The 13177-nt window shown below is 46.4% G+C and overlaps 1 protein-coding gene across 1 annotated transcript; it reads left to right on the top strand.

Annotated features, from left to right (window-relative positions):
* Positions 1-485: 485 nt before the first annotated feature.
* Positions 486-3690, top strand: LOC123119650 (pentatricopeptide repeat-containing protein At3g29230-like). The gene is made up of 2 exons (XM_044539514.1): positions 486-2698; positions 3537-3690. Exon 1 carries the CDS (start codon positions 657-659, stop codon positions 2472-2474), a length of 1818 nt encoding a protein of 605 aa, XP_044395449.1. The 5' UTR covers positions 486-656; the 3' UTR covers positions 2475-2698; positions 3537-3690.
* Positions 3691-13177: the final 9487 nt, after the last annotated feature.

Genomic DNA, 13177 nt, shown 5'->3' on the forward strand with positions numbered 1-13177 from the left:
AAAGAAAATAATTCATAAAATTGCTTGCCGAAATGTTTTATATTGTGGGATGGAGAGAGTATAACTTTTTTTTTGAGTAACGAGAGAGTATAACTTTACCGTATATTTCCTCTCTGAAAACAACTTTTCATGGGCTCAACACGTCCTCAAACTGCAACATGGGCTAAGAGGAATCAATATGGGCCACTTATTTTGAGAAGGATGAGGCGATCGTTCTGGAACATTGTGGATGGAGCAGCGATGTACTGTTCATTGCGAATCCCACTCTTTTCAGCTGTTGGATTTAGCACACGAATGGCTAGGATCGATGATCATGCCCGATTCACCACCTTCCTCACTATAAGTAGTATAGATATATTCAAAAATTCAAAAAAAAAACGTGCCGCGTGCCTGGCATGGCCCATTTAGGCTGTGCCGTGCGTGCTTCTAGCACGAGAAAGCACGGCCTGTTTGGCCAGCTATACCTTGTAGTAGCACACTGCCTATCCCGGGAGAATGTTTTTGGCGCTGACCCACATGTCATCGAGCAAGACCACATCCGCAGGGCCTTCTCCTTGCCTGAGCAGCTCCTCTTCCCTCTCCGGCAACAATTACCGCAAACCACCGCCCCCTCACCGGCGGCAATCACAGCGGCGCCATAGCCAGTCCGAACGCCAATGTCCACCGCTGCCTCTGCGCTCCGCCCGGCGCCGCGGTGGGTTGCGCCGTCGCAGCGCCGGCTCGTGGAGCAGCACCTGGCGTCACTGCCCCACGGCCTCCAGCGCCTCCACCACGTGCAGGAGCTCCACGCGCAGCTCCTCAAGCACGGTATCCACCTCGACCCGCTCACCGCCTCCAAGCTTATCTCCTCATACGCGCTCCAGCGCCGCCTCCCGGCCTCTCGCCGCGTCTTCGCCTCCTTCCCCAATCCTCACGCCACCACCTTCCTCCCGAACACCCTTCTCCGCGCCTACGCGCTCAATGCCCTGCCCCACGCCGCGGTCTCTGTCTTCTCCGCCATGCCCCAGCGGGACAGCTTCACCTACTCCTTCCTCATCAAGGCGCTCTCCTCCGCGGGCTTGACCCCCCTCAGGGCGGTGCACTCCCACGTCGTTAAACTCGGGTCCATCGAGGACACCTATGTCGGGAACGCGCTGATCGACGCCTACTCCAAGAACGGCGGGTTTTTGGACGCCAGCAAGGTGTTCGAGGAAATGCCTAGCCGGGATACCGTATCCTGGAACTCGGCCATGGCTGCGATGGTGCGACAGGGCGAGGTGGCAAGTGCGAGGAGGATGTTTGACGAGATGCCGGAGAAGGACACTGTAAGCTGGAACACCGTGCTGGACGGGTACACCAAGGCTGGGAAGATGGAGGAGGCGTTCGAGCTGTTTCAGTGCATGCCAGAGAGGAATGTGGTGTCGTGGTCGACGGTGGTGTCTGGTTACTGTAAGAAGGGTGACATGGAGATGGCTCGAGTGATCTTTGATAAGATGCCAACCAAGAACTTGGTAACATGGACGATAATGGTCTCGGCATGTGCCCAGAATGGGCTTGTTGAGGAGGCTGGACGGTTGTTTACTCAGATGAAGGAAGCTGCTGTGGAACTTGATGTGGCTGCGGTTGTGAGTATCTTGGCTGCATGTGCAGAGTCAGGCTCGCTTGCTCTTGGGAAGAGGATTCACCGGTACGTGCGGACGAGGCAACTGGGGAGGTCGACCCATGTGTGCAATGCAATGATTGACATGTTTTGCAAGTGTGGATGCGTAAACCGGGCTGATTATGTCTTTGACACTGAAATAGCTGAGAAGGATTCAGTGTCATGGAACACCATAATTGGGGGATTTGCGATGCATGGGCATGGAGACAAGGCGCTGGACTTCTTTGGCCAAATGAAGCTACAAGGGTTCCGTCCTGATGCCGTGACAATGATCAACGTTCTTAGTGCATGCACACACATGGGGTTTGTGGAAGAGGGACGCCGGTATTTCTCCAATATGGAGAGGGACTATGGCATTGTGCCACAGATAGAGCATTATGGCTGCATGATTGACCTTCTTGGTCGTGGAGGGCTCATCGAGGAGGCTGTTGACCTGATAAAAAGCATGCCTTGGGACCCTAATGAGGTAATATGGGGGTCCCTTCTCAGTGCATGCCGACTGCACAAGAACGTGGAGTATGCAGAAATTGCAGTGAACGAGCTCAGTAAGCTGCAGCCCTCCAATGCAGGGAACTATGCTGTCCTTTCAAACATCTATGCAGAGGCTGGGCAGTGGAGTGACATGGCAAAGGCAAGGATGCAAATGAAAGGAACCGGGTCTCAGAAGTCAGCAGGATCAAGTTGGATTGAACTTGATGAGGCATTCCATGAGTTCACAGTGGGGGACAGAAAACACTCAGACTCGGACCAGATATCTGAGATGGTTGATAGGCTGAGTTCACATGTTAAGGATGTTGGCTGCCTTCCAACAGCTAACGAGCTACTTGTGCAGTGAGTCCTTTGCCAAGGGTATGCTAAATTGCTCATGTCACAGTCACAAATGTGAAATGCTTTCATGAGGTGTTAGCATTGCACGGCGCAATCTATGTAAGCAAGCACCAGCTCCAGTGAATCCTGCAATCAAGAAGATGCTGTGACTTGGTACAGAATTACCCACGATGGACTGGAAACCCAGACATGTGTTCAAGCATTTCTCAGCATGTGCTCTTCTGCCATCAGGTTTGCTCTGTCGAAAACTGCAACTATGTTAAGACGAAAGCTGGTGATAGGATGGACTGACAAAACACTACCAATACAGTGCTAGGTTGATTGAATAGTTCATAGGTTAGTACTTCTAGTGCTTCACTTCATTTGGTTTATCGAAACCAAAACAAGCCATGAGGTAGGGTCTTCTAAAATATAAGGAAGTGAGAAGACCTCACATTAAAAAGTAAGAAGTGATTTCTGTAGTTACATTGTAGCAGAAAGTGGTTATGTTGGAAAAGTTGAATAGTTGAGTGTCTTACAGTCGTTCATCCCATTTTTTGCATGTATCACTTTCATAAGAATGTTTTAGTGAGAAAAGCATACAATCTTCGTAATATTCAGATTCGGTTATTAAGCTTGTATGTCCTACAAAACCGTATAAATCATTCATTTGTACTTACTTTTTAAGGTTGTATTTCATGCTTCTTAGATATCTTAGTGTCATGCTATGTTATGAGGTTTATTTTTTGTCTATTCTCTTGTTTCTCTGTCTTCTGTCAAATTTTAACTCATTGCTAAGACTACAAAGAATCCTGATTTAGGTTGCTGTGATGTTTATGATAAATATTCAACATGATATTTTTTTTGGTATGCATCTGGATTATACCTGAATATTTAAGTTATCAAGTGGAATGTTTGGAACTTCAATAATTAGTTCACAAAAATTCAAAAAATAAATAAATTAGTTCACCAAGTTCAGACTGGTCCATGTCTTTTAGAAGTCATTGTTATGCTAAGAAATGGCTTGTAAGATGTTTTAGAAGTTTAAAGATACACTCGTATATTATTTTGTTCTGTGACATGCCTGCAGGTAGTGAGAGAGATATAATTGTGTGCGAGATAAGTTTCCGCATAAATCAGTATTGAAGTTTTTTTAAGAGATTTCGCCAAATTTTATATGGAGGTAACATGTAAATGCAATCTCCCTACAATAATCAAGGTAGAGTATACCTGCCTTTTCCTTATTTTCTCAGTAAGGCACCCGGAAATCAAATGTATCTTCTTTTAGAGAGACTATGCTGATGCATGACACACCCGGAAGCACATCCTACCGAGCCACGAACATATAGCAAGTCATATCATCCTGCAATGGTCAAATTATCTAGCAAATGCACCAAAGTATACCAGCTAAAAATCAAAGACAACTGAAATCACAGTACACAACACAAATTATAATGCACAATAAGGCCCTGTTTGGAACAAAGGAATTTTGGAGGATATGATCCCTGTAGGAAATATTTCTTTGGTACCGTTTGGAACAAAGGAAAAGATATCCCTACAATTATTTGAATATTTTTTCATAGATTTTGGGTGTTTCTAATAAATTCTATGGGCTGCAAACACCTCAACGGTGTTCCGAACACTAAGTTACCAACATACACTTTCTGGTAAAAAATATCATTTAGCAAAGATCTTAGATTGAAGGTGGTTATCCTCTTTACCCCAGGAAAAATTTAGTGCGTCAATTTATTTCTTGCTCTAAGTGCATCGGGCTAAATGACAAGAAAGTATGACTAAAGAGAGCAAAGCTTTTTATCTTTAGTTGGCTGAGAACCGCCAACAAAAACCAGTTTTAAGTTGTCATCGACATTGGAGTCTTCACTGCATGGTACTGTACATAATAGTCTCAGTTTGCTTGAGATGTTCTTTGAAGTGTAATAGACCATACTAAGTTTTAGTCTGGGTCCGATCTTTCGCTTTCCACACCTCGCCTAGTTCCTGCCTTTCAGTCTTGTAACAGTACTCTTTATATATATATAAGGATTTTGATTGACTGACAGAACAAGCCAGCTCAGAATCTTTGCTACGTTGCAAGAGACGATCATGAAATGATGAATCTATTTTCAAGTGCTTCTTGTTTCTTCTTAACATGCCTGAAAAAAAAGAGACATAAATAGGAATATCTTTGTTGGAGTACTATATATATAGTTGTGTAGCCTTTTGTATTTCCCCATTGTATAAAGGGCTTTCTGCACATTTTCTGCACTTGTACATGGCCTATGACCCCATTGAAATACAAGCTGCATCTGTATAGTTTCTAAGCTCCCAGGAATTACAGCGCTGTGGTTGATCGAGGCTTTTAGCCGCTCTCGTGGCCCCACCTGTAACTGTAAGTGTATATGCGCTTTAGTCGGTTTGACCGCACGTCGGTTCTCTTCCCTTTCCAACCTATCTGCTAGCCCCTTCCCTGAATCCCGATCCCCTTCCTCGTCCCCCTTCCACCGTGTCGCCGCCTCCGCCACCGCGCCTGCCTCCTCTTCGATGTTGCGCCACACCCAGTTCCCCGTCCACCTTCGTTCCTCCCCGCGCCCTCTCCTCTGCGCCTTTGTGCCGGTCGCTGAGACTTGCCTCTACCGGTCTACGGTGCTGGCGCTGGCGATCCGTTCCGCGCGGTGCTTGTTCGCCTCGGCTCGGCGTTCGCAAATGATTCTTCCTTAACCTCCTCTGCAGTGCCACTAACCCACTGCCGCGCCACCCGGCTCATCTCTCGCTGTCCACGGCGAGGCAATGGCCGGCGGCAGCGACGCGAGGGGCATGTAGAGCAGGCGGCGCAGGAAGTTTCCACGGCCCTAGCCCAGCAGTATGGTGGCGACGAGGGAGTTCGAACTGGCGATGTGCTTGTCGTGAAGTGGGAAGGTCATCAATTCCAAAGCATTGATGCGCTTGATCTGGTGGCTCTGTGCCTCAGCCGCACACCAACCCTACGACCACCATGGCGAGCTTGGAACCCCTCCCTGCTTTAGGCTACATAATTATCTTCCTAATTTGCTCAAAGGTATGTGTATTGTGGCCCTCAGAAGCAGTTCTAAGATTCTTAGTGTTATGGTGTGAATTGCATAATGAATAACTCAAAATGCAGATCATTATTTTACAATCATTACTATTATAATCTCCATCTTCATGCGTGATATGTTGCATATCCGCTAATAAAAGGTCGTTTCTCTATTGTTTCTGGGTTACCTACCTATTTTTCAGTTTTGCATTCCTTTATGTATGAATTGTACTATACAGGAAGCATCAGGTCAATTCCCCCCCCCCCCCCCCCCCCCCCCCTCCATCTTAGAATGTCTCAAGTCTCATGCCAAGAATGGCAACTGCAGAGTAATAGTTGTAGTACAGACAAAGTGCCCATGATACCAGTGGATGCAGCCTGTGAGCTGTGCTCTGCCCTGATGCTTAGGGTAAATTTATCAATTTTTCTGAAATTGTACCTCATGTTATCCATGTTCAGTTTGGACGTTCTTTGCTAATTAAGATGATTTCTTCCTGTTATGTGTCGTAACATTTTCTCAATGTGGTTTTAACGATCATTGGGGTTCTAACTGAGACAAAAGTTTTTTTTTTTCGAGAAAACGCAAAGGACCCGTTTCATTTCTTTGAAAAGATGGAAGACCTACTAGGAGGTGGTTGATACATAGTTATGTGTTCAGTCAATGGACGTCCCAGGTTGTGGGCAGAACAACCCAAAGCCCCTGGGCGCCTGCCTTTGCCCAACACCGGCCTCCTCTTTGATCCTATTCACTAACGTTTCAATGGATGGTGTATTGTTGTCGAAAACGCATGCATTCCTGTGCTTCCATATCATCCAGGGGACGAGCAATGCAATGGACTTAAGGGCCTTCCGATGTGCCGGCGGTGTGCGCTCCTTTGCGCGCAGCCACCACTCCATGACGTTGGGTTCTTGATCCGGCGGCTGGGCCGGCAAATGCAGCCAGCCGAGGATGATATGCCATGCCTGACGGGCAAAGGGGCTGGGCCAGCAAAAGTTAAGGTGAGAACTTCAGAATAATCCCAAGCAGGTAAGCACTCCGGGAGTTCACCCACATCCAAATGGTATGTGCAAAACCTCTTATTCGCACTGCTCGTGGAGTTATAGATAGCATCCACATCATGAGATTTTGTAACAACGTTCTAAAATTTGCAGTGAATGACATAGGAATTAAGATATGGCATGCAGTTGAGATTATAAGAGTTTGTCACACTAAACAAATTTATGTAATGCTTAGTGAATTTCCCATGTATTGATTTTGTGTGACCTGCAACTGTTAGAACTGTTATCAGCTTTGGTCTGGATTACATTATACACATAACAAAACTGAACTGGTAACAATTAAGTTTCTAGGTTGCAGCACCGTACTACTTTGTGTAGAATCAAATTACTCTTTGTAGCTACCGAGTCCCATTCTTGATGGTGAAATTCTTCACTGTCCTTTTTAGTCTGCTCCAGATTCAGGATAGATGTACCATTTGGAAGTGGCAGAAACCAAGTCAGCTCCTACTTCCAGACTTCCAGCTATGTGTAGGTATTAAAAGTAAAGAGTTTCTTGTATCCATAAGATATATTTAATTGTATTAGTAGCACACTCTTGAGCTTTCAAATGCTTGGATGACGGTAGTAATATTTTTCTTTATTGCAGGATGGTTGAGATTCTTTTCAATGTACCATGCTTCTCATTTAGTCCTGAACTGCTTAAATACATAGTATGTTCATTTTTTGAGAAAGTACAAAGTAGTACAACAACAACAACATTAACAAAGCCTTTAGTCCCAAACAAGTTGGGGTAGGCTAGAGGTCAAACCCATAAGATCTCGCGACCAACTCATGGCTCTGGCACATGGATAGCAAGCTTCCACGCACCCCTGTCCATAGCTAGTTCTTTGGTGATACTCCAATCCTTCAGGTCTCTTTAACGGACTCCGCCCATGTCAAATTTGGTCTACCAGAAAGTACAAAGTAGTGTGCAAGATATTTTGGTGATACCCATAATCAGGGTGTTTGTTTACTTGTTGTCCATCTAGGTCATAGGCGCGTATAAGAATTATTGGTATATCTATGTAGAAGAAGAGAGCCTACTGCATATGCAGGGCGTATCATATCTTTTAATGTGAACAAGCTACAGTGAATGCAATGTTGTAAATTCAAGATATTCTTCAAAGTGATCTTTTGCTTTTATTGGAGTTTCTCATTGCTTCCCAGTTTTAGTGTAATCAGTTCTCCCTTTAAGGTCGTGAATTAGTTCCATCTGCAAATATGTATGCTTCCTTATTTTGTATTTACATATATGCCAGTGAAGTTGTCTGTGGACTTCTCTTTGCAATTAGAAAACATTTTCTTCTTAATTTGTCGCAGTGAACACAACAAGTTATTTAGGCTAAATTATACTTTATGTTGGAAGTCAATAAGCCAAGACTTCAACTTTGTTTCTGTTTTCAAAGCTTTAGCATTGGAATACGTTCTGAATCGGCACCGTTGATATGTGCTTAAATTGTTAGCTTGCTTCTTGCAAGTGCATACTCTATCAGATGTTGGTACCACTTACCATGTTGTAAATCGCGAACCAATGGAATTGGACTTGAGCTGAATGATTTTCTTCATTTTTATTGCGAGCAGATTCTTTTTCCTACTATTAGGACTATGCACCTTTATAGTCATTTTTCTCCTCTTGCTATCATAAAGTTACAGCAGTCTAGAGATACTTGAAAGTTTGTTGTCCTTTAGGCCTATGATGATGATGATTGATGAGCCATACCGATCATAGGAATACCTTCATATTTTAAGAGCTCGATTTTTTTTATAAGTATAGATACTTGTGGGCATGAAAAATGATGGTCTGCATGTATATTTGATGGTTTAATCTCCTTCTCACATTGTGATGCGTGACATCTCAGTCATTTTCATTTTGTGGTTGATGCTCACACGATGTTGTGAAATATTTTTATTGCTATGGATCCCAGGAACGACCAGTTTAAAGCTTCCTAATTTCAGTACTGCTTGAGAAGGGTTCCTTTTGATGCTTACGTGCACATCCAAGCCAGGAAAGGACAAAATCCTTGAGCAGAGCTATTGAATTTTCTTATGATGATCAAATGAGTTATCTGTCCACATTTTTATGTTTAGAACATGGTTTCCTAAGTTGCCTGGTTCAAATGGTTTATCATTTTGTCATATGGATATTGATTTGCCTCCTCTATTATATACCTGGGTATGGAGCTTCTAGGTGTTTATGTGCCAAGATCCAATGAAGTGAGGATCGGGTGGCGAGGCCGACACGGCGGCTCACGGACTGGTTTGTCAGGGTGTTGGTGAACATCACCAACGAGGCCAGAATCTCCAGAAGGGAGTACCAGGGGACGGCGGCAACAATGACTTCTAGCGATGCTGCAGTCGTGGCCTTGGCAGAATAGGGCAGACGACCCAGCCTGCACAACCCGCTGTTGTGGCTTGAGTGCATGGGTTGCGGGTACTCGATGTGATCTTTGGGGACTTGAAATGTTAAATCTGTTGTGACTGTATTTCTCTTTTCCTCTGATTGAACATGCATTTGTCACTGTTGGAACTCACTCAATTTAGCACCTCATGGCAAATGCGGATTCACCACTTTTCGGTGTAATCATCCGAGTGATGGCTCGCTGTTGTGCTCTGCAAACTGAAGCCAAAGAAAGGACGGTAGCAACAAACCACGACAAAGTCCATTTATTCAAAGCAGAGATGGAGCAGTCACTGTGAAGTGGCAACTTACAACTTTAAAATCTGTGAGCTGACATTTTTGTTAATTCCTTTTCTCATTAATGTATTTAATGTATTTTTTGTCTATCAAAACACAAAGTGGGCCACTTTGTCGAATACAGCAGGACGATGGGAGCACTTTTGGCTATACTACTAGCTCGGGGTTCTTCCTATACGTTCATTCACTGTAGTTCCATGGAGTGGAGAGGTGAGGCAATACAGATGAAAATCCTGTCCGGTTCTTGCCGGGCCGGCGGCGATGACGCCCATGGGTGTCATTCCCCTTTTTGGAGGCGTCGCCGAATGTGTCGGCTTTTCCCTCGCTCGCTTGGTGTGGTAGTTGTCTCCGGGTGAAAGCCTTGACCTGGAGTAGGATCGGCATGAAAGGGGTCGCCGAATGTGTCGGCTTTTCCCTCGCTCACTTGGTGTGGTAGTTGTCTCCGGGTGAAAGCCTTGACCTAGAGTAGGATCGGCACGATGGCGGTGTCTTCGACGTCGTCTCTTTGTTGAGAGCATCGTGCTTGAAGGTGAGGTCCTATGTTGCGCTTCTCTGGCATGTGCCGTTGCCCATGATCAAGCTACTGTGACGCAATGCACTGACTGTCTCTGGTGAATCCAAAACGATGGCTTCCTTGAGTCGGGCCAAGTCCTGGCATCTTCTTGCCACCTCCTTTAGGCATAAAGGGGGATGGTGCCTTGACAAGGGAAGCTTCGCGGGAGTTGTTGTTCTTTGAAGATGACCGACGTCGGTCGAGACGCGGCGAGGTTTTCGATTTTGGACATGCTCTTTTGCTTTGTAGTTGTGTTGTCGTTGGTGGCTATCTTTGGACTAGCCTGGGTGTGAAGTTTGTGCTACGCTTGTTGTTTGCAGCGAGTGGTAGTCGTCTTATACTTATAATTCTCTTCTTCTGTAAAGCTATTGTATGCAATTTGCGTACTCTCGAAAAAAAAAAATGATGCAACGTCATGCATACGCATTGTGGTTAGTTGGAACTGGATGCTAAAATAGGAGCTGAGAGTCAGCAATTGCCACAAGCACATTCTTTTATATATTTATTTTCACAAAAAGAGTAGGAAGAAGAATACATAACACAGTACCGTAACCTCAAAACTGATGTGAGATTATATCGAACAGCTTCAAGACTGCTCTGCTTCTGGCTCTAATTATTCAGCAAGACTATTTCATGACCGTTGTGAGATTATATGAAACAACTTTAAGATGCTTGAGACTGCTTCAACACTACTGCAACCAATGAGACTGTGAATGACCGACATCAGTTTTGTTGCCTATAAATCTCTCACCGATGAAAAAAAAGTGCGACAAGGCGCGTCTATGCTTCTATCCCTTCGTCTCATAATATAAAAATGTTTTTTTGATGAAGGGAGTAGTATTTTCTAAGACATGGTAGTAATTTCTTTAGCACGTGCAACTCGGCTCATCTCTCGCGTCGCCGCGGCAAAATTAACAAATTTGACCTATGGACGAAATCAAATTACAGAATGAACTGCCCGTGAAACTATTTCACGCGGCTGACCTTTTTGTGTGACGCCCGACACGAAGGCGCCACACTACACTGTGCAACGCCTCACAGATAGGCGCTACACGCCTGGCCAGCGTCGCACCCATGTGATCCGAAAATTACTAAGTCAGTGTGCAACGCCTAAGAGTTAGGCGCCACACTATACAGTGTAGCGCCTAGCTTCTAGTCGTTGCACTAGTGGTTGCTTCATTTTGTAGTGCAACCACTAGTGCAGCGCCTGAGAGCTAGGCGCCACACTATACAGTGCAGCGCCTAACTCTTAGGCTCTGCACAATGACTTAGCAATTTCTAGGCAGTCTGGGGTGCAACGCTGGCCAGGCATGTAGCGCCTATCTGTGAGGCGTTGCACAGTGTAGTGTGGCGCCTTCGTGTCGGGCGTCACACAAAAAGGTCAGCCGCGTGAAATAGTTTCACGGACAGTTCATTCAGTGATTTGATTTTGTCCGCAGGTCAAATTTGTCAAATTTGCCCGTCGCCGCTGCCTTACCTGACTTCCTCCTTCCCCTCGTCTTTGCCGGTCGTTGCTTCTTCCCCACCAGTCTCTTGCCCCGTCGGCCCTTGCCTCCGCCTCGCCCTTGAACGCCGCCACCACCGTGCTCAGATCAGCGCCACCCAACACCCGTGTTCTTGTGCTGGTCACTGTGCAGGTCAGCGCCGTTGGATCCTCAGGTCACGACGCCCCGCTGGTCGCCTTGACTCCCGCAGCAAATCGGCGCTAGGATCGACGCTCAGGTCGTCGCCCCGCGCGGTTCCCGCCTGCTCTGTACCAATGCCTCGCGTGCCTCCCAGCTCGCCGCCGGCCGCCTCACGCGGGTCCTGCCAGCTCCACTCGCCCCGACGCCCCGCGCGGTTCTTGCCGACCCCGCCCCGTCGCCTCGCATCGTGCTCCTTATCCGCGATGGCCGATGGAGAATGCGCCCCTGCCTCCCGTGCTGGTTGCCTGGATCGGAGTAAATTACACGAAACCATCATTTTCTTATGACGGGTAAAACACTTTATTTCTCAAATAATAGACATGTCGTTTACAAGAGAATGAGAAATAAAATCTGGAATCACAGATTCCCAAGAACTAGAAGATCTACTAACAAAAATATTCTTTGCTAACTCATCCGCCACTTGATTTACGTCACGGTAGCAATGCTCGGAAGAAATGCCTCCAAACTCCATCGCTAGCTGATTGCAATCAGCCACTATTGCCACATGAGGACCCAAATAATCAATTGAGTTCAAAGTGTCCACAGCAAATAAGCAATCTGATTCATCTTTGATTAAATTGCACCCGACGCTAGCCGCTAGAAAAAGACCGTTCCTGGTAGCAGTAAGTTTAGCAGCATCAACGTCTTGTATATGTGGGATAAACCAATTTGCAGCAGCAATAAATTCTCCTTTGTCATCACGAGCTATGGCTCCAGAAGCACCTGACAGAGTATCTCACTTTAAAGGCTAGGTTAGCAGAAAATATTAATCGTTTTGTAAATAACACTATTCGACGGTTTTGGCTTGGTTGAGCGCGTTTATGACAGATGGCGCCGGTCAGTCAGGCTGACGTGACACCACTTAACACCTGGCATGTAACGCGCGACGCTGGGTAATGTTGTGATCATGTGTGGAGCCCTATGGGGTCCACTTGTCATTGAAAGAAAAAAATGAATGACTTTTTTTGCTTGCCTTATCTTCACCACCGAACGACCTCGACACCGCTCGTCTCGCCCCCGGCCGAGGAAGAGGCCACCGCCAGTGCCGCCGTACTGAAAGAGAGCTGAGTTGTAGCCATAGCCGTCCCTCGGGAGGTGCACCTGCCTCAGCGCCGCCGACCCTCGAGAAGTGTGTGCGAACGCGGGTCCCGGAGACGACGTCGACCCAATCCTCCAGGGGCGCTGCCGCACACCAAAGATGGGATTCCAGCCGCCATTACGTACGCTACCTGGAGCTAGTACCAGGCGTTCCGAGCTTCGTGGACAGGAGCCGGGAGCGCCCGACCGCGTCGGCATCTCCCAGGCCGCGCACACGAGCTCCTTGATACGTCTATTTTGCATTATGCTTTTATATCGATATTTATTGTATTATGGGCTGTTATTACACTTTATGTCACAATACTTATGCCTATTCTCTCTTATTTCACAAGGTTTACATAAGGAGGGAGAATGCCGGCAGCTGGAATTCTGGGCTGGAAAAGGAGCAAATATTAAAGACCTATTATGCACAACTCCAAAAGTCCTGAAACTCCACGAAAGTTATTTTTGGAAATAATAAAAAATACTGAGCGGAAGAAATACGTCAGGGGGCCTCCACCTGTCCACGAGGGTGGGGGGCGCGCCCTACCCCCCTGGGCGCACCCCCTGCCTCATGGGCCCCCTGTTGGCCCTCCGGTGCCCATCTTCTGCTATATGAAGTCTTTCGTCC

The sequence above is a fragment of the Triticum aestivum genome, chromosome 5D (assembly GCF_018294505.1).
Source record: "Triticum aestivum cultivar Chinese Spring chromosome 5D, IWGSC CS RefSeq v2.1, whole genome shotgun sequence".
NCBI classification, from domain to species: domain Eukaryota; kingdom Viridiplantae; phylum Streptophyta; class Magnoliopsida; order Poales; family Poaceae; genus Triticum; species Triticum aestivum.

Excerpts from the sequence above, each read along its gene's own strand:
- LOC123119650 (XM_044539514.1), top strand. The coding sequence starts at position 657 with ATGTCCACCGCTGCCTCTGCGCTCCGCCCGGCGCCGCGGTGGGTTGCG.